The 21952-nt window shown below is 43.7% G+C and overlaps 1 protein-coding gene across 9 annotated transcripts in view; it reads right to left on the reverse strand.

Moving 5' to 3' along the window:
• The window catches only part of LOC102126932 (zinc finger protein 717-like), a 102276-nt gene that overhangs the window by 79608 nt on the left and 716 nt on the right, over window positions 1-21952 (reverse strand). For 2 of the 9 annotated variants that reach the window (XM_074038151.1, XM_074038158.1), the window contains exons 2-4: window positions 3110-3192; window positions 1192-1352; window positions 660-742 (exon numbers count right to left, since the gene is read on the reverse strand). In XM_074038151.1, the coding sequence (XP_073894252.1) occupies window positions 660-742; window positions 1192-1352; window positions 3110-3162 (297 nt within the window). In that variant the 5' untranslated portion in view covers window positions 3163-3192. Of the gene's footprint in view, window positions 1-406; window positions 570-659; window positions 743-1191; window positions 1353-3109; window positions 3193-7579; window positions 7694-15181; window positions 15580-21952 lie in introns of those variants that run through there. The other 7 variants (XM_074038157.1, XM_065542940.2, XM_065542925.2 and 4 more) reach the window with 7 other exon arrangements.

The following is a 21952-nucleotide window of genomic DNA, read 5'->3' on the forward strand; positions in this document are numbered from 1 at the left end:
ATCAGTGTTAGACTGGATCAAGAAAATGTGGCACATATACACCATGGAAAACTATGCAGCCATAAAAATGAGTTCATGTTCTTTGTAGGGACATGGATGAAGCTGGAAACCATCATTCTCAGCAAAGTAACACAGAAACAGAAAACCAAACACTGCATGTTTCTCACTCATAAGTGGGAGTTGAACAATGAGAACATATGGGCACAGGGACGGGAACATCACACACCGGAGCCTGTCAGGGGGTGGGGGCCAAGGGGAGGGATAGCATTAGGAGATATACCTAATATAGATGACGGGTTGATGGGTGCAGTAAACTACCATGGCACATGTATACCTATGTAACAAAGCTGCACGTTCTGCACATGGAATCCCAGAACTTAAAGTATTTAAAAAAAAAAAAAATTATCCAAAAAAGAAAGAAATTCAGCCAGGCATGGTGGCAGGCATCTGTAATCCCAGCTACTCAGGAGGCTGAGGCAGGAGAATTGTTTGAGTACAGGAGGTGGGGGTTGTAGTGAGCCGAGATTGTGTCACTGCACTCCAGCCTGGGTGACAGAGCAAGGCCCTGTCTGGAAAAAAAAAAAAAAAAAACTTTAAAAAGTCAACATCTGCTGGGTTTTGCTCTTCTCCATCTCCCTGCACTATATGTTATCACTAACCTGGAAGGCTCTGGTGTCCTCTACCATCCAAGGTTCTCCTTGCTCCAGCTTGAAGATCACCTCAGGTTTGGTAATGTGGTACCCTGTTAATAAAAAATGTGAGACTAGGCCAGGCGCAGTGGCTCATGCCTGTAATCCCAGCACTTTGGGAGGCCCAGGCGGGCAGATCACAAGGTCAGGAAATTGAGACCATTTTGGCTGACACAGTGAAACCCTGTCTCTACTAAAAATACAAAAAATTAGCCAGGCGTGGTGGCGGGCACCTGTAGTCCCAGCTACTCGGTAGGCTGAGGTAGGAGAATGGCGTGAACCTGGGAACTGTGAAATCAGGTCCTTTGAAGAATGACAACAGCTTGGATTCAGGAGCCGTGCAGTGAAGGGGCCAGTTTGAACCTTTCATTAGAGGGGGCTGACACGTTACTCATGGACTGGAATATTATAACTAAATAACATTAAACTGTATACGTGTCCATATACTTACTAGCAGAGAAGAAAGCACTTGCTCCTGGGAGTTACTGTGATATTCACTCACCCAAGGACACCAAGCTGCTGTAGGTCTCCAGCATCATGTCCCTGTACAGAGTCCTTTGAGCATCATCCAAGTCCTGCCACTCTTTCCAGGTGAAGCCCACAGCCACATCCTCAAAGGACACCAACTCCTGTAATGGCATATTTCTCCTCAAGTCACCAGCCCTGGGTCACAAGAACAAGAATCATGGAGATCACTCTTCTCTGTGTGTCTCATATATATGTCATATAAGATGTAGCTTGCTTTGTAGTCTATATGGTGTGAGAAAGAAAAATCATGGTAGAAATAGCCTCGAGTGTAATCATTTAATTACAGCTGACTCTTGAACAACACAGATTTGAACTACATGGGTCCACACACATGCAGATTTTCTTCTGTCTCTGCCACCCCAGAGTCACAAAAACCAGTATCTCCAATGAACATATGTTCTCTCATAATTTTCTTGATAACACTTTCTTTCCTCTAGATTATTTTAAGAATACGTGGCATACTTATCCTCACATCACTGTTGCATCATGAGAACACAAAGTCTTGGTGTTGTTCACTCGTGTGTGTGCATGTGTCTTACATGAGATATAGCCTGCTTTTTACTCTATGATGGGAAAAAGAAAACTGACAGTAGAAGCATACTGCTACTAATTTACTAATTATGAAAAGTTCTACTAAACACTTTCCCTTACAGATCTGGAATTGTCCCTGCTGCCAGGGATAAAGTCAAGATAAAAATTCTGCTCCTCCTGCCAGGCACGGTGGCTCACGCCTATAATCCCAGCACTTTGGAAGGCTGAGGCAGGCAGATCACGAGGTCAGGAGATCAAGACCATCCTGGCTAACACAGTGAAACCCCATCTCTACCAAAAATATAAAAAAATTAGCTGGGCATGGTGGTGGGCACCTATAGTCCCAGCTACTTGGGAGGCTGAGGCAGCAGAATGGTGTGAACCTGGAGTTGGAGCTTGCAGTGAGCCGAGATTGCGCCACTGCACTCCAGCCTGGGTGACAGAGCAAGACTCCCTCTCAAAAAATAATAATAATAATAATAATTCTGCTCCTCCAAGGTGCTTAAGATCTGTTACAAAGACATATGTATAGGGCCAGGCACAGTGGCTCATGCCTATAATCCCAGCACTTTAGGAGGCCAAGGTAGGTGCATCACAAGGTCAAGAGATTGAGACAGTCCTGGCCAACTTAGTGAAACCCTGTCTCTACTAAAAATACAAAAATTAGCCGAGCCTAGTGGCAGGCACCTGTAATCCCAGCTACTCAGGAGGCTGAGGCAGGAGAATCACTGGAACCCGGGAGGTAAAGGTCGCAGTGAGCCGAGATCACGCCACTGCACTCCAGCCTGGTGACAGAGCGAGACTCCATCTCAAAAAAAAAAAAAAAAGAAAAAGAAAAAAAAAGTCGTAAGTATAAATGGAACTACAAAGAGTACCATGCCTGAGTGAGTGTTTCTCAGCTGTGATGAGAGACAAAGGTATGCAAGGCATGATTATCAGGTGATTCTGCATTTCGATACTTGACCTAATTCCAACAAAAGAAACTTCATGTGCTCACTGATTTTAAAAAATTACTTATAAAGTATTTTTTATGTTCACAGGCATCCTTATGTTTCCCTACTACATTAAAAAAAAAACCAAAAACTGCTAAGTGTTCACATAAAAGTAATCACCCACTTCCTAAAACACAGGATACAAGTAATAAAGGTAAATAAAATGTGGTAAGGTACTTGCTCAGATTTGCATTTCCACAGTCATTCCCTGCCAGGAGATAGGGCAAGGACTAAAGAGAGAGTCAGAGGGGAAGAAACCAGGGTGAGACATGGCCATCTATAACAGGATACAGGCCAATAAAAGTACAGAATAGGAAACTAATCTTGAAAAAAAGAAAACAAAAGCAAAAGCAAACGGTGAATTCTGACCTAATTTGTTGTGCTGAGGGTGAAAAGTGGAGTTCAATTCCATGCTGTCTCATGACCAGCTAGGTAGATACTGATGTTGTAAACTGAAATTGAGAAAAGAACAAAGAACTTGATAAGGAAAAGCAAAAATAATCTTGGATACACAATCTGAAGTTTCTGCAGTCAGATATGTGGGGATGTTCATCTGGAAACGATTCACGATCTAGAGCTCAGGAGAGAGATCTAAGCTCAAGGTAAAGATTTGAAAAGCAACAGCATTTCAGTGGTAGCTGAAGCCAGCAGCTTGAATAAAATAGCTCAAAGAGAACCTAAGAGATTGAAAGGACAAAAAGAGCAAGTACAGAATCTGAGGAAACACTGATATTTATCAACAGAGGAAGAGAAATAGACCATGAGAACTGAGAAGAAATAAAATCTATAAATATATTTCATAATATTCACAGGTTTATGAAAAAAAGTCCTATGATCACACAGACATCGAGAAGATATATTTAAAAATATCATCCCATTTGTAATAAAAAGTCAATAAAAAAGGACACATGACATTCTTTAACATGTTAAAATGGACATATCTTGACCCAAAGAGCAGCTTCATAGTTAATGAGGAAATACTGGAAGACACATATGCTCCATCTCTACAAATATTTACCATTGTACAAGAGGTAATGTTCAACTCAAATGAAGAGAAACAAAAATGAGAAAGACTATGATTTGCATATAATTTAAACCTAGAAAACCCAAGAGAATCTTCCGAAAACTATTCCAAATAAGAAAGCTCACTATGCTGGGTGCAGTGGCTCACCCCTGTAATCCCAGCACTTTGGGAGGTCAAGGCAGGCAAATCACCTGAGGTCGGAGGTTTGCGATCAGCCTGACCAACATGGAAAACCCCTGTCTCTACTAAACAAAAATTAACCGGGCATGGTGGCACATGCCTGTAATCCCAGCTACTAGGGAGGCTGAGGCAGGAGAATTGCTTGAACCCAGGAGGCGGAGGTTGCGGTGAGCTGAGATCACACCATTGCACTCCAGTCTAGGAAACAAGAGTGAAAGGTCATCTCAATAAAAAAAAAAAAAAAGAAAGAAAGAAAGCTCAATGTATAAACAGACTACAAAAGTCTTCATACATGTAATAACATTCAAACTACAACCACTACTACCTAGCAGTACATTTAACAAAATTAGTATAGAACTAAATGGTGGCAGGGGGAAAAGTGAGGGATACAAAAGCTAATTAAGCAAGTAAAAAGATATATTATGTTTATGAACAGGAAGAGTCTACATCATAAAGATGCCAATTCTCCCTAAGTCAGTGAAGTGCTTTAATATCATCCTATGAAAGCAACACACTCTCAGATATTGATAAGCCAGAAGAACATTTATGTGGAAAATTAAACAAGAATAGACAGTGTATGGTAGGTTATATTTCTGTTCACCTAAAACCTGGTCCTTCCTCCCTGTATTAGTCAGCTGTGTCTGCCATTACACATTCCACAGACTGGGTGACTTCACAGAAATTTTTTTTTTTTTTTTTTTTTTTTTTTTGAGACGGAGTCTCACTCTGTTGCCCAGGCTGGAGTGCAGTGGCCGGATCTCAGCTCACTGCAAGCTCCGCCTCCCGGGTTTACGCCATTCTCCTGCCTCAGCCTCCTGAGTAGCTGGGACTACAGGCACCCACCACCTTGCCCGGCTAGTTTTTTTTTTTTTTTTGTATTTTTCAGTAGAGACAGGGTTTCACCGTGTTAGCCAGGATGGTCTCGATCTCCTGACCTCATGATCTGCTGGTCTCAGCCTCCCAAAGTGCTGGGATTACAGGTTTGAGCCACCGCGCCCGGCCTTAACAGAAATTTTGTTGCTCACAATTCTGGAGGCTGAAAAGTCCAAGATCAACGTGCCAGGCAAATCACTTCCTAATGAGGTCTCTCCTCCTGGTTTACAGATGACATAGCCTTCTTGATGTGTCCTCACATAGCAGAGATAGATAGATCTCTCTCTTCCTCTTCTTATAAGACCATCAATCATACTGGCTTAAAGGTCTCAACTCTTATGACCTCACAAGAGGTCACATGGGTGCCCTCCTAAATGGTACCTTCATAAAAGGGCAGACACACTGGTAGTCAACATAACCAACATGTAGACATGTAGTCAGCAAGTCTACATAACCAAACCATAATAAAAACTTTGAACACAGACTCAAATGAGATCCTTGTGTTGTCAATGTCTTGTGGGTGCTGATATGTATTGTTGGCAGAAACAGACAATGACCAAGAGGTTCCACTAAGAGCAAACAATTGAAATTTGTGCCAAGTGGTTCATAGATCCTGCCCTATGCACCCTGTTCCTTGGTTAATTTTAGTTGATCTTTTCATAGTAATAAATCATAACTATGAGTACAAAGCCTTTTACCGAACCTGTGGGTTTTCTTGGGGACCCCCAAATTTGCAGCTGTTATCAGAAGAATCATAGCCTTGGGGACATCTAAACCTCTTACAGAAAAGAACAATGTAGAGATAAGCATACCAAGGGTGTACAATGATAAAATTGTCACACACACACAAAAAGATAACAGAAATCTGGGTGAATACAAATAAAGAAAACAATGGAAATGGTAGATATTTGAGTAAACATATACATTGATCTTATTTCTGACCTCGTTAAAAAGTCACCGACCCTTTGAAGCAAGAAAATAATGTATTGTGGAGTTTATAACATGTAGGAGTAAAAAGTATGATAAGCATGGAAGCTGGGAAGAGCTAAAGGGAAGCATCTTATAAAGTTTGTATAGTATATATGAAATGGCATAATACTACTTGAAGGTAGCCTATAAGTCAAATATGAATATGATGAACCATAAAACAACCATCAGGCCAGGTGCAGTGGCTCATGCCTGTAATCCCAGCACTTTAGTAGGCCAAGGAGGGAGGATCACTTGAGGCCAGGAGTTGGAGACAAGCCTGAGCAACATAGTGAGATCCTGTCTCCACTTAAAAATTTAAAAATAGAAACAAAAAAAAAAAATTCAACAAACTTACAACCAATAATCCAAGAAAGGCACTCATAGGTCATATAAAAAGAGAAAGTGGGCTAAATCTGGCATGGTAGCCATAATTTGCATATTTCTATTCTGTATGAATTGCTCCTGTGGAAGAAAGACTTGACTTGGTGTAGTTAAAAAGAGAGAGAGAGAGAGAATGAGATGGACAATCTGAAGCAAAGTCTAGAGTACAGAAAATGTACGTGTGACACAGATAGAAAATATTAAATAGAGACAATAGACTTTTTTTTTTTAAGACAGGGTCTCACTCTGTCGCTCAGGCTGGAGTACAGTGGTGCTATCTTGGCTCACTGTAACCTCCACCTCCCAGGTTCAAGCGTTTCTCCTGCCTCAATCTCTTGAGTAGCTGGGACTACAGGCATGCACCACCACACCTGGCTAATTTTTGTATTTTTTGGTAGAAACGGGTTTCAACATGTTGGTCACGCTGGTCTCAAACTCCTGGCCTCAAGTGATCCACCCACCTCGACCTCCCAAAGTGCTGGGATTACAGGCATAAACCACCATGTCCAGTCAGATTTTATAACATAAAAAACTTAAAAGCGCGGTGGGGAGGGGTGCCAAGATGGCCAACTAGAAGCAGTCGCAATTGGAGGCTCCCACTGAAAAGATCCAAAGTAGCATGCAAATCCTGCACAGGCAACCGAAATATCCGGATTCTGTCATTAGGACTGGCTAGGTGGCTGGCATGACCCAATCAGAGAAAAGAAGAGCAGTGTGGTGCGGCAGCCCACCTGAAAGTGACAAGGGGCAGGGGAGCCCCACTCCCAGCCAAGGGAGGTGGTGAGTGAGAGTGCTACCCTCCCTGGGAAACGGTGCTTCTTCCACAAAACTGTGCAACCCACCGATCGGAAGATCCCACTTGGGAGCCCACCCCACTGGGGCCTTGGGTCTCAATCAGGGAGCTGCGCAGATTCTCAACAGCCACTTGGCCTAAGCCTGCTGAGTTCCCAGGGAGAGGGGCAGCCATCACCACTGCTGCAGCTGTCTGCCATCTAAGCCATCTGCGATCCTTGGCGGAGGGGCAGCTGCCAACACTGTAGTTGCAGGGCCCCCCTGCAGGAACTCCAACTCCACCCAGGGGCTTAGGTACAGAATTCTGATGTCCCTGGACCTGAGCCCCTAGGGGAAGGGGTGCCCATAGTCTCCGCTGACCAGCAGACTTAGTCTTTCCTCCTGCTAGCTCTGAGGAATCCAGGCAGCCCAGATGAGTGGGTTTCCCCCAAGTGCAGCAAACCTCCTCCACCAAGGGACAGCCAAAGTGCTATGTTAAATGGGTCCTGCTTTCTGTGCCACCCAACTGGGTCAGACCCCCCAACAGGAGCTATCAGATATCCTATACAGGAGCCTTCCTACTGGCATCATGTCGGTACCCCTCAAGGTCAGAGATTCCAGATAAAGGAGCAGGCACCCACCTTGGCTGTTCTGCAGGCTCGAGTGACATCTCCAGGTGTGAGAGCAAACCAGATGAATAGGGGCTGAAGTGAACCCCCAGCAAACTGCGGTAGCCCTACAGACGAGGAACCTGACTATTGAAAGAAAAACAAAAAAAACAAAAAGGAACAACAGCATCAACAAAACAAGTACCACAAAAACCTCATCCAAGGGTCAGCAGCCTCAAAGATCAAAACTAGACAAACTCATGAAGATGAGAAAGAGTCAACATAAAAACAATCTAACTCAGCGTTAGAGAAGAGAACACAGTGCCTCTTCTCTAAATGACTGCAACATCTCTCCAGCAAGGGCACAGAACTGGACAGAGGATGAGCTGGATGAATTCACAGAAGTAGGCTTCAGAAAGAGGGTAATAACAAAACTTCGCTGAAGTAAAGGAGCATGTTCTAACTCAAGGCAAAGAAATTACAAACCTTAAAAAAAAAGTTAGAGGAGTTGCTAGCTAGAATAACCAGTTTAGAGATGTACATAAATGACCTGATGGAGCTGAAAAACACAACAAGAGAACTTTGTGAAGCATATACAAGTATCAATAGCCCAATCGATCAAGTAGAAGAAAGAATATCAGAGATGGAAGACTATCTTGCTGAAATAAGGCAGGCAGACAAGATTAGAGAAAAAAGAATAAAAAGGAATGAACAAAACCTCCAAGAAATATGGGACTATGTGGAAAAAAAAAAAAAAAAAACGAACCTAAAACTGATTGGAGTACCTGAAAACAAAAAGGATAATGGAACCAAGTTGGAAAACACACTTCAGGATGTTATCCAGGAGAACTTCCCCAACCGAGCAAAACAGGCCAACATTCAAATTTAGGAATTACAGAGAACTCCACTAAAATACTCCACAAGAAGATCAACCCCAAGACACATAATCATTAGATTCTCTAAGGTCGAAATGAAGGAAAAAATGTTGTAGGCAGCCAGAGAGAAAGTTCAGGTTACCTACAAAGGGAAGCCCATCAGACTAACAGGGGATCCCTCAGCAGAAACCCTTACAAGCCAGAAGAGAGTGAAGGCCAATATTCAACATTCTTAACGAAAAGACTTTTTTCAACCAAGAATTTCATGTCCAGCCAAACTATGCTTAATAAGGGAAGGAGAAATAGAATCCTTTTCAGATAAGCAAATGCTGAGGGACTTCCTCACCACCAGGCATGCCTTGCAAGAGCTCCTAAAGGAAACACTTAATATGGATAAGAAAAACCGGTACCAGCCATGGCAAAACACACAAAAATGTAAAGACCAATGACACTATGAAGAAACAACATCAACTAGTGTGAAAAAATAAATAACCAGCTAGCATCATGATGACAGGATCAAATTCACACATAACAACATTAACCCTAAATGTAAATAGACTAAATGCCCCAATTAAAAGACAAAAACTGGCAAATTGGATAGAGTCAAGACCCATCAGTGTGCTGTATTCAAGAGACCCAGCTCATGTGCAAAGACAAACATAGGTTCAAAATAAAGGGATGGAGGAAAATTTACAAAGCAAATGGAAAGCAGAAAAAAGCAGGGGTTGCAATCCCAGTCTCTGACAAAACAGACTTTAAACTAACAAAGACCAAAAAAGACAAAGAAGGACATTATATAATGGCAAAGAGATAAATTCAACAAGAAGAAAAGCTAACTATCCTAAATATACATGTAACCAATATGGGAGTACCCAGATTCATAAAATGAGTTCTTACAAACCTACAAAGTGATTTAGACTCTCACACAATAATACTGGGAGACTTTAACATCCCACTGTCACTATTAGACAGATTAATGAGACAAAATTAAAAGGATATGGCCAGGTGCAGTGGCTTATGCCTGTAATCCCAGCACTTTGGGAGGATGAGGCAGGCAGATCATGAGGTCAGGAGCTCGAGACCAGCTTGACCAACATGGTGAAACACTGTCTCTACTAAAAATACAACAATTAGCAGGCGGGTGGTGGGTGCCTGTAATCCCAGCTACTCAGGAGGCTGAGGCAGGAGAATCACTTTAACCTGGGAAATGGAGGCTGCAGTGGGCCGAGGTTGTGCCACTGCACTCCAGCCTGGACAACAGAGTGAGACTCTGTCTTAAAAAAAAAAAAAAAAAAAAAAGGAAAAGAAAATTAAAAGGATATTCAGGACTTGAACTCAACTCTGGATCAAGTGGACCAAATAGATATCTACAGAACTCCCCACCCCAAAACAACAGAATATATATTATTCTCAGTGTCACACGGCACTTACTCTAAAAGTGGCCACATAATTAGAAGTAAAATACTCCTCAGCAAATGCAAAAGAACTGAAATTACAACAGTGTGTCAGACCACAGTGTAATCAAATTAGAACTCAGGATTAAGAAACTCAAAACCACACAACTACATGGAAATTGAACAACCTGCTCCTGAAAGATTCCTGGACAAATAATGAAATTAAGGCAGAAATCAAGAAGTTATTTGAAACCAATGAGAACAAAGAGACAACATACCAGAATCTCTGGGACACAGCTAAAGCAGTGTTAAGAGGGAAATTTATAGCCCTAAATGCCCACATCAGAAAGCTAGAAAGATCTCAAATCAACACCCTAACATCCCACTTAAAAGAACTAGAGAAGCAAGAGCAAACAAACCCAAAAGCTAGCAGAAGACAAGAAATAACTAAGATCAGAGTACAACTGAAGGAGAGAGAGACATGAAAAACCCTTCAAAAAAATCAATGAATCCAGGAGCTGGTTTTTTGAAAAGATTAACAAAATAGATAGACCATTAGTTAAACTAACATAGAAGAAAAGAGAGAAGAATCAAATGGACACAATAAAAAAAGATAAAGGGGATATCACCACTGATCCCACAGAAATACAAACCACCATCAGAGAATACTATAAACACTTCTATACAAATCAACTAGAAAATCTAGAAGAAATTGGTAAATTCCTGGACACATACACCCTCCCAACACTAAACCAAGAAGAAGTTGAATCCCTGAATAGACCAACAGCAAGTTCTGAAATTGAGACAGTAACAAATCACCTATCAAGCAAAAAAGCCCAGGACCAGATGGATTCACAGCTGAATTCTACCACAGGTACAAAAAATCGGTAACGTTCCTTCAGAAACTGTTTCAAACAATTGAAAAAGAGGGACTCTTCCCTAACTCATTTTATGAGGCTAGCATCATCCTGATGCTAAAACCTGGCAGAGACACAACAAAAAAAGAAAATTTCAGGCTAATATCCCTGATGAACATTGATGCAAATATCCTCAATAAAATCCTGGCAAACTGACTACAGCAGCACGTCAAAAAGCTTATCCACCACGATCAAGTCGGGTTCATCCCTGGGATGCAAGGCTGGTTCAACACATGCAAATCAATAAATGTAATCCATCACATAAACATAACCAGTGACAAAAACCACATGATTATCTCAAAAGATGCAGAAAAGGCCTTCAATAAAATTCAACATCCCTTCATGTTAAAAACTCTCAATAAACTACAAATTGATGGAACATATCTCAAAATAATAAGAACTATTTATGACAAACCCACACCCAATATCATACTGAATGGGCAAAAGCTGGAAGCATTCAAACTGGCACAAGACACGGATGCCCTCTCTCACTACTCCCATTCAACACAGTATTGGGAGTTCTGGCCAGGGCAATCAGACAAGAGAAAGAAATAAAGGGTATTCAAAGAGGAAGAGAGTAAGTCAAATTGTCTATTCATGGATTGTATTTAGAAAACCTATTTTTAGAAAACTCAAAAGCTTCTTTTTTTTTTTTTTTTTTTTTTGAGACGGAGTCTCACGCTGTTGCCCAGGCTGGAGTGCAGTGGCGCGATCTCGGCTCACTGCAAGCTCCGCCTCCCGGGTTCCCGCCATTCTCCTGCCTCAGCCTCCTGAGTAGCTGGGACTACAGGCGCCCGCCACCGCGCCCGGCTAATTTTTTGTATTTTTAGTAGAGACGGGGTTTCACTGTGGTCTCGATCTCCTGACCTTGTGATCCGCCCGCCTCGGCCTCCCAAAGTGCTGGGATTACAGGCTTGAGCCACCGCGCCCGGCCAAAACTCAAAAGCTTCTTAAAGCTTCTTAAGCTGATAAGCAACTTAAGGTCTCAGGATACAAAATGAATGTGCAGAACTCACAAGCATTCCTATACGCCAACAATAGACAAGCAGAGAGCCAAATCATGAATGATTTCCCATTCACAAATACTACAAGGAGAATAAAATACCTAGGTATACAGCTAAAAAGGGACATGAAAGACCTCTTCAAGGAAAACTACAAACCACTGCTCAAGGAAATCAGAGAGGACACAAACAAATGGACAAACCTTCCATCCTCATGAATAGGAAGAATCAGTATCACAAAAATGGCCATACTGCCCAAAGTAATTTATAGATTCAATGCTATGCCCATCAAACTACCATGGGCATTCTTCACATAATTAGAAAAAAAGACTTTGAATTTCAAATGGAATCAAAGCAATACAACCTTGTTTTACTGTGCTTCACTTTACTAGGATTGACAGATACTGAGTTTTCCACAAATTGAAGGTTTTTAGCAACCATGTAGGGAAGTCTATCAGCACCATTTTCTAACAGCATGTACTCATTTCATTTCACAATATTTAAAGATTTTTTACTGTTATGATATCCATTATGGTGATCTGTGATCAGTACTGTTTTCTTTTCTTTTCTTTTCTTTTTTTTTTTTTTTGAGATTGAGTCCAAGCTGGAGTGTAGTGGCACAATCTCGGCTCACTGTAACCTCTGCCTCTGGGTTCAAGCTATTCTCCTGCCTCAGCCCCCCAAGTAGCTGGGACTATGGGCACCCACCACCATGCTCAGCTAATTTTTGTATGTAGAGATGGGGTTGTACCATGTTGCCCAGGCTGGTCTCGAACCCCTGACCTCAGGTGATCCACCCACCTCGACCTCCCAAAGTGCTGGGATTAGAGGCGTGAGCCACCGTGTCCAGCCAATGTGATGAGTGCTTTTTGATGTCACTATTATAATTGTTTGAGTGGAGGGTGCTACAAATCACTCTCATATAAAACAACAAACCTAAGTGATGAATGTTGTCCATGTTCTGACTGCTCCATGGACTGGCCATTCCCCTGCCTCTCTCTCCCTTCAACTCCCTGATTCCCTGTGTAGCAGGATGAGCCACAGACAAAACTCCTGAGACACCAAGTTAAAGAAGGAAGGGATTTATTCGGCCAGGGGCATCAGCAAGACTCCTGTCTCAAGAGCTGAGCTCCCTGAGTGAGCAGTTCCTGTCCCTTTTAAGGGCTCACAACTCTAAGGGGGTGCATGTGAGGGGGTCGTGATTGAGCAAGCAGGGGGGTACACGGGGGTACATGACTGGGGGCTGCAGGCACTGGTAATTAGATTGGAACAAAACAGGACAGGGATTTTCACAGTGCATTTCTATACGATGTCTGTAATCTATAGTTAGGTCAGGGGTCGATCTTTAACTACCAGGCCCAGAGTGTGGCGCCGGGCCGTCTGCCTGTGGATTTTATTTCTGCCTTTTAGTTTTTACTTCTTCTTTCTTTGGAGGCAGAAATTGGGCATAAGATGATATGAGGGGTGGTCTCCTCCCTTATTCCCCTCTTTTGAGACTCTCACTCATTTTATTAGTGGGAGTTCTCACTTTCATTTTTACTACCTATGTCTTCTTGCAAGACAGATCAATAGTGATTCATACAGTACACTTGTACTGAAGCATTTTGGTGAACTAAGGTAGCGATGAAGCTTTTTACCATTTGAAGAAGTACAGGTAACAAACAAGGGAGCAGTAGGCAGACTCCTATTATTATTATAACTCCTATTATAAGAGTTTTAAATCCTCCTAGCACTGGGAACATGGCCCCAGGATCAAATCCATGCCACATTTGCATGGGCACATGTGCCAGTTTTATCATATCTCTAATTATGTCTTCAACTACTTGCCCTCAATCATCTATTTGTAGACAGCAATTAGTAAGGCTAAATTTCCCACAGACCCCTCCTTCAGCTGCTAGCAAGTAGTCAAGAGCCAATCTATTTTGACAGCATTTCTCATCTGAGTTTCTTGATGGGCCAGAATAGTCAACGCTCTGCCAGTTTTATTAGTGATTATTTCTAAGACAGTTTGTAACCATATGATTTGGTTGATCATGTAAATGGGGGTCCAGTATCCTCATGAGCCATCTTGTGCCTAAGTAGCAGGCCTATAATACTGTATGATTCTCTCAGGGGGCCATTCATCACCTTTCCAATTTCCTATAGCTATGCTTCTCTTTTCGTGGGAAACACAGACAGGGAAACCTAGGAGTTCGCCTGTTTTCATGGGCAGTAGGAAGAAAGATGGTTTAATAGTGCCAATAACACAACTGCCTGCCCACTGGTCAGGTAATTTGGCATAAGCTCTATGCCCACATATCCAATATAATCCAGTGGGGGCTGTCCAGTCCTGTTAGGACTCTGGGTGGGTCCACACGGTTTGGAACTTTGGGAATTTGCTAAATGAATTCCTCTCTGTTTGATTTGAACTCCACCAAGTGACTGTTTTTGTGGTATCACTATACAGTTTCTGTCTCAGACAACTAAGTCATCCTACGGGGTCAGTAAATTCTTCTCCTTATCTAGCTGTGCAATATTGTGCAATAATTGAGGCTTTTAGGACCTAGACATTATCAGGGTGATTCTTTTGAGCTGGGAATTCATCAGGAACTGGGTCAGTAGGTACTAATTCTTGGGCTTCCTATGGCCATTGATCTCCCATTATAGTTCCTCCACATACATAACATGAAGTGACACTGAGAGACTGTGCTACATGCTCAGCTAATTGCAAAAACAAATTTCTTGTTTTTCCTGGAATTTCTGGTATTGGTACTTTTAGTTCATCAGAAAATGTTTGAAACACTGGTTCAGGAGAGCGTCTGTAAACGAGAGCGTTTGTAAACTTCTCCTCGAACCAAGCTATTTACTTGAGGATCCAGTCCAGCCCCATTGATTCCTAAGGTCACACACTCTCCTTTTTTCCAGTAAGGATCAAGGGGATTGGTTATTACTAGCTCTAAGGGGTTACATTGTCCTTTAGTAAAGAAGGGCCATTTTTTCCTTTCTGAAGGTGGACTAGATCCTTTTCACTTTTTATCCAAGTGGACTAAATGACACATGACCAGTATCCGCATTCATTTCCACACAGTCCTAATTCACGACAAATGTACTTATTTTCAGTCATATAGCCTTTTTCCCAACTAAAAGAGCCACATTCCCTTCCTAACTTACTGCTATTAATGACAGCATAGAAATCAAATTTCAAGATTATGAGTTTGGGCACCCCTTTTTTCTGTTCTGGCTAATACTTTACTTGTATCACTTATGAGTCCTCACCAGTCTTCAGTCCTTAATCTTATTTCAAAAACTGTGGACATGGGAAACTCAGAAGGGTCATAACACACATCCAGTCAGTCGTTTCCTGGGCTACATACCTTGTACTGTCATTATATAAACATGTTCCTTTTAAAGTTCCTAGGCATTCATAGTAACTATAGAACAGAAAGATTGTTTTAACTTGTTGCCTTACCTCAGTAACCTGATGTATACACTGAGAGCAGTCCTCCGTGCAGGGAAAATCAGTGGAAGTTTTTACTATACAAGTCCAAATTATAAGGAAAATGAGTCCTACATTGATTCTCCTCATGCTTCTGCCATGCGTAGACCAGTCAGCTTCCAGGTGTGACTGGAGCAGGGTTTGCCGTCCTCCTCAGAGTCACTTTGCAGGAGTTGTCCAGGCTCGGTTTTGCCTCCTAGGTTTCATCAGCTGCAGGTCTCACATGGCTGTGGTGGATCCAGGCTGGGATTCCTTCTACCTTTACAGCCATGGTGGTGGTCAGAATGACAGTCTGAGGTCCTTTCCACCATGGCCTCAAAGGGGCTACATTCCAGTCCTTGATCCACACATGATCACCTGGAGAGAAAGGGTGAACTGGGGAGAATAACTTGATGGACACCTCTCATTTACCTAAGTTGGGATTGTTTGTGTAATTTTTCCTAAAGCCTGTAGCTGTCGCTGTAATTCAACTTCACCTAACTCGGGAAGTGCCTGGAAGCTCCCGTAGTATAGGAGGAGACCTATGATACAGTATTTCATAAGGGGGAGTATCCTGTTTTCTTAGAAAGAGTGCATCTAATTTTAAACAATACCATAGGAAGGACCTGTATCCACTTTAATCCTGTTTCCTGACATACTTTCCCTAAACTATTTTTGATGGTCCAATTCATTCGCTCCACCTTTCCAGAACTCTGAGGTCGGTAGGCATATAGCTTCCAAGTGATTCCTAATGCCTTTGCTGTCTTCTGTACCAAGTCAGCCACAAACGCCAGCCTGTTATCTGAGCTGATTCATAAGGGCAGTCCAAACCTAGGAATAAGATCTCAGAGAAGCACACAGGTTACCTCATAGGCCTTTTCAGTTCGTGTGGGATAAGCCTCCACCCACCCAGAGTAAGTACACATAAGAACCAGCAAATACTTGTGACCTCCACATTTTGACATTTCTGTGAAATCCAATTGAAGATCCTCAAAAGGAGCCGCTCCATAAGCTTGTATACTGGGTGGAATGCTGGGGCCTTGCCTCACATTGTGCTGTTGGCAAGTAACACACAGTTGTGCTACTGCTTTGGCAAGGGCTGGCAAGTGTGAGACATAGAAGTACCGGTCTAACAATTTTTCAAGTGACTCTTGACCTAGATAATTGGTTTCATGCACTGCCAATATGATTGGGGCTCCTAGCAACTGCAGCACAGCTACCCTAGCATCTGGCAGTCTGATCCATCCTCCTTTTATTACTTGCCCCCCTTCTGCTTGGAAGAAATCTTTTTCTTCCTTAGAATAGGTAGATACCAGGTCAGGTGTTTGAGGGAGTAAGGGGGCTACTACCGATACCTGGTAAGGGGTAGATGCTGCTTTTCGAGCTTCTGAATCAGCTCGAGAGTGTCCTAAGGTCACTGAGGTGGAGGCTTGCTGGTGTCCCCTGCAGTGCATGACTGCCACCTTCTGAGGTTTCCACACTGCCTCTAATAATTGTAGAATTTCTTTTTGATATTTTATGTCCTTTCCCCCAGAGTTTAACAGACCCTTTTCCTTATAAAATACTCCATGCACTTGGAGGGTTAGAAAGGCATCTCAAGAGTCAGTGTAGATGTTTACAGTCTTACCTTCACTGAGTTCTACAGCCTGAGTTAGAGCTCAGCTTTCTGGGCTGAAGTGCCCTGTGGCAACGGTTTGGCTTCAATGACAACATCCAAAGTTACCACTGCATATCCTGCACCTTTCCCCTTGTGCGTTAATGAAGCTGCTCCCATCCACGTATAACTCTCAGTCTACTGATGCCCATGGCTGGTCCTGAAGGTCAGGTCTGCTAGAATAGACTGAGTCCAACACCTCTATACAGTTATGCTCAACAGGGCTCTCTGATACTGGGAGCAGGGTGGCAGGATTTAGGGTGTTACAGACTTCAATAGTTACGCGGGGAATTTCACACAGCAAGCTGTGGTACTTGGTTAATCTAGCATTTGTTAGCCAATGATGTCCTCTGGTATTCATCAAAGTTACCACAGCATGGGGGGCCTTTATATTCAGGTTTTGCCCAAGGGTTAGTTCATCTGCTTCTTGTGCTAACAGGGCTGTTGCTGCCAGGGCCCTTAGAGATGGGGGCCAGCCTTTGGAAACCCCATCTAGTTGTTTGAGAGATAGGCCACTGGCCTTGGCCAGGACCCCACAGTCTGGGTTAAAATTCCAACTGCCATTTGTTATCTTTCTGATACATAAAGTGTAAAGGGCTTTGTCAAATCTGGTAGTCCTAGGGCTGGGGCCGACATAAGTTTTTCCTTTAACTTACAAAAGACTTGCTGTTGTAGAGGCCCCCATTCAAAAGGCTCCCGGTCGCCCCCCTTTGTAACCCAGTACGAAGGTTTGGCTAGTACTGCAAAGTTTGGAATCCATAATCTGCAAAACCACAACTCCTAGGAATTCCTTTACTTGCCTTCTGTTTTTAGGTTCTGGTAGGTTGCAGATGACCTGCTTTCTTTCGGACCCCAGGCTGTGCTCCCCTTTCTGAATAGTGAATCCCAGGTAGCATACCTGCTGTCTGCAGATCTGAGCTTTCTTCTTGGACACCTTATACCCACAGTCCTCCAGGTGCTGAAGCTGGGCTTCAGTCCCTTTTGCACACCTGACTGCCGTGGAGTGTCCTGGCAGAAGGTCGTCCACGTACAGAAGCAAGACACAGCCTAGGTCTTTAGCAGGAAACTTTTGCAGGTCTTGAGCCAGGGCCTCCCCAAAGATAGTAGGGGAGTTCTTGAACCCTTGGGGAAGTCAGGTCCAAGTGTACTGAGTAGTGACACCTGACTCTGGATCTTCCCACTGAAAGCAAATGGCTTCTGGTTCTCAGGAGCTATTTTGATGCTAAAGAAGGCATCTATTAAGTCCAGACAGGTAAACCAGCTGTCCTCAGCCAGCAGCAGTCCTAACAATGTGTAAGGGTTAGGAACTGTTGGGTGCAGAGTCACTGTAGCTTGGTTGACCAAGAGCAAGTCCTGTACTGATCTGTAGTCCTTGGTCCCTGGCTTAGGGACAGGCAGGAAGAGGGTGTTCCATGGAGACTGGCAAGGAACTATAATTCCATAGGCTTTCAAGCACCTGAGATGAACCTGGATTCCTTTGAGAGTTTCTCTGGGAACTGGATACTGCTTTTGTCTAATTGGTTGGGCCCCAGGCTTAACTTCTATGAGTACGGGGGTTTGGTTGACCACCAGTCCCAGAGGATTATCCTCTGCCCATACTCGGGGCCATCGCTTAGCTAGAGCTGGTTTTATCTCTTGGCCTGGCTCAGTTAGAAAAAGTCTCCATTCTTCTTCCTGGGGGACCGTAAGGGCCATGATAACTCCTGTTCCCGGTAACTTTAGCTGTAAAGAGCCCTGTTTTGTAAAGGAGATGGTGAATCTCAGCCTGCTAAACAAATCTCTTCCCAGCAAGGGCAAGGGACAGTCAGACATGTACAAGAACTGGTGAACTATCTCATGTCCCCCATCCAAGCAGGTCCTTGGTAAACAGAAAGCCTGCTTAGTGGAAACTCCCATTGCTCCAATTATATCAATGGTTTTCTTGGATAAGGTGGCAACTGAGGTGGTCACTACTGAATGTTCAGCACCAGTATCAACCAAAAACTTAATGTCCTTGCCCCCAACTGTAATCCTGAATGCGGGCTCCTTGGGGGCACTTCAGCCCGGTCCCCTTCAGTCCAATAACCCTTCAGCCACACTGAACAAAGCTCCGTCGTCTTTATCTGAGGTCTTTTGTTCTGAACCACCTTGCTTTTCCTTCAGTTGGGGACACTTACTTTTCCAGTGTCCTATTTCCTTACAATAGGCGCATTGGTTATGTTGCAAGCATGGGTAATTAGACTGGGTATTCCTCCCAGAACCCCTCTTCCCTCTCCTTTCAGGGGAATTCCCTTAATGGCCGTGGCCAGTAAGTCGGCGTTTCGCCTAGCCTGGCATTAGCCTTCCTTACGGCTTTCTCTGCGGCTTGTTGCATCTCTATTCACAAACACTTGATTGGCTATTTCCAGTAACTGTGAGGTATTCATACCCACAAACCCAGCCTGTTTCTGCAATTTTCTCCTGATATCTTCCACACTTTGACTAAGGCCATGTTAATCATGCGCTGATTTTCAGGGCTATCTGGATCAAAAGGAGTGTACATACGGTAAGCCTCACAGTCTTTCATAGAATTGCACTAGACTCTCCTCTTTTCCTTGGATGACCTCAGAGACCACTACATTTGTAGCCTTTTCAGCCCCTTTCTTTAGACCTTCTATTAATGCCTCAGGGTACCACCTTAGCCTCTCCATGTCTGGTCCCTTGTTCAGGTCCCATTGGGGGTCTATTTCTGGCAGTTGAATTCTTATATATTCTTGGGGGTTTTGGTAATCAACTGGGATGTGCTCCTCTAGCCACTTAGTTGCCACCTGGAGCACCCCTCGCCTTTCATCTGCATTAAAGAGGTACGTGAGCAGCTGGTGGCAATCAGCCCAAGCAGGATTATGAGTCTGCATAATAGTTTGGAGCAAGTCAATTAAAGGTTGAAGCTTTTCAGTGTAAGATGGAGTATTGTTTTTCCAATTGAGAAGGTCAGCAGAGATGAAAGTTTGATACACAAAGGCACGCCTTTCCACCATGTGACCATCCTCATCTACCCCAGTATATCACTGCCCTCTCAGGGGTATTTGATTTGCTGTCTTGGGCCATACGCAAGCTGCCAAGGGATGAGTTTCTCCCACGGCTTCACTTCCTCTCTTGTCTACTCTGGGTGGTCTAGGGGTGTGGTTATCTGGTGGAGGTGTAAGTGCTGTGGGCTCAGGGATGGGAGAGCCCTTCCTCCCAACAAGGAGGGGGTATTGCTGGTACCAATTCCTGCCACAATTCTTCTGGTGTTGGGTTGGACAGGACTTTTGGGGCCAACTTCCCTCAGCGGGTGGAGCAAGAACCTTCCTTAACTGTCCCTTTGCTACTAGTACTGCTGCTGCCTGTCCTCTTAACCACTGTGGGGGGGTCTAAAACTAGCTGTAACCAAGAATCTATATGTGGGAACTGATCTGGGTACCCTGGCTTACAGGCTACCCTGTGCCATACCTTCAAGACAAGGGATCTGTCCAGGCATCCTTCTGATGGCCAAGCCACCTCTAATGCTGGCCAGTCTATCTCACACAAAGTTCTAAGTTTTCCTGGTGTCATGGTGACTCCATAGTCTCCCTTAAATCCTTTTTTGAAGTTTTTCAACATAGTTCCTAGTGGGGTGGGCTTACTTTGTGCCTGACCCATGTTTCCTCGAGACAAAACACCACGCTCACACCACACGCACACCACAAAACAAAGGGTAAAAAGGGCGCACACACACTTTTACAGTTTACACCAAACCAGAACCAAAACCAAAATCAGAGTATCAGGAAATCTAAGCCAGGTCAAAACCAAAACCAAAGTATCAAGCAATCCAAGTCAAGTCAAAAACAAAAACCAAAGTGCTGGTACATGCACACTGTGGGTGATCAGGCCACGCTTCCACTCAAATGGAGTAGACAAGTTCCCAAGACCAGTCCTGTCAAGCAATTTAAACCAAGTCAAAACCAAAATGAAAGTGCCGATAAAGGCACACCGTGGGTGATCAGGCCATGTTTCCACTAAATAGAGTGGGCAAGTTCCTAAGACCAGTCCTGTCAAGCAATTCAAACCAAGTCAAAACCAAAACCAAAACCAAAACCAAACCTAAGTGCCAATAAAGGCATGCCGTGGGTGATCAGGCCACACTTCCACTCAAAAGGAGTGGGCAAGTTCTCAAGACTAGTCTTACCAAGTTTCAGATGTCCAGACTCCAAGTACTAGTTCCTCCCTGGTGTTCAGCCATTGCGTTGATCCTCCATGGGGGCCTGTCACACACTGCTCTGGCAAGGTGTCCCAGTGGGGCAAACGCCTACCCAGGAGTGCTCAGGATCCGTGTCACTCAGGCTGATCAGAGTCCCCTGCAGGGATGTTCCACAGGGCAGGCTTAAGCCGCCCAAGGAGCTGCCTCGACTATCCGCCAATCACCTTGTTTCCTGGTCAGGGAACCAAGAAATGTAGCAGGACGAGCAACAGACAAAACTCCTCAGACACCGAGTTAAAGAAGGAAGGCGTTTATTTAGCCGAGGGCATCAGCAAGACTCCTGTCTCAAGAGCCGAGCTCCCGGAGTGAGCAATTCCTGTCCCTTTCAAGGGCTCACAACTCTAAGGGGGTGCATGTGAGGGGGTTGTGATTGATTAAGCAAGCAGGGGGTATGTGACTGGGGGCTGCATGCACCAGTAATTAGATCGGAACAAAACAGGATGGGATTTTCACAGTGCATTTCTATATAATGTCTGTAATCTATAGATAACATAACCCTTAGGTCAGGAGTCAATATTTACCAGGCCCAGGGTGTGGTGGCAGGCTGTCTGCCTGTGGATTTCATTTCTGCCTTTTAGTTTTTACTTGTTCTTTCTTTGGAGGCAGAAATTGGGCATAAGACGATATGAGGGGGTGGTCTCCTCACCTGAGTCACAAAAACATTAAAATTAGGCCAATTAATAACCGTATAATGGTCTCTAAGTGTTCAAGTAAAAAGAAGAGTCGCACATCTCTCACTTTACATCAAAAACCAGAGATAATTAAGTTTACTGAGGGATGCATGTCAAAAACAGAGGCCAAAAGTTAGGCCTCTTGCACCACTTAGCCAAGTTGTGAGTGCAATGAGAAAGGAAATACGCTATTCCAGTGAACA

This window comes from Macaca fascicularis, chromosome 1, assembly GCF_037993035.2.
Source record: "Macaca fascicularis isolate 582-1 chromosome 1, T2T-MFA8v1.1".
Taxonomy (NCBI): Eukaryota; Metazoa; Chordata; class Mammalia; order Primates; family Cercopithecidae; genus Macaca; species Macaca fascicularis.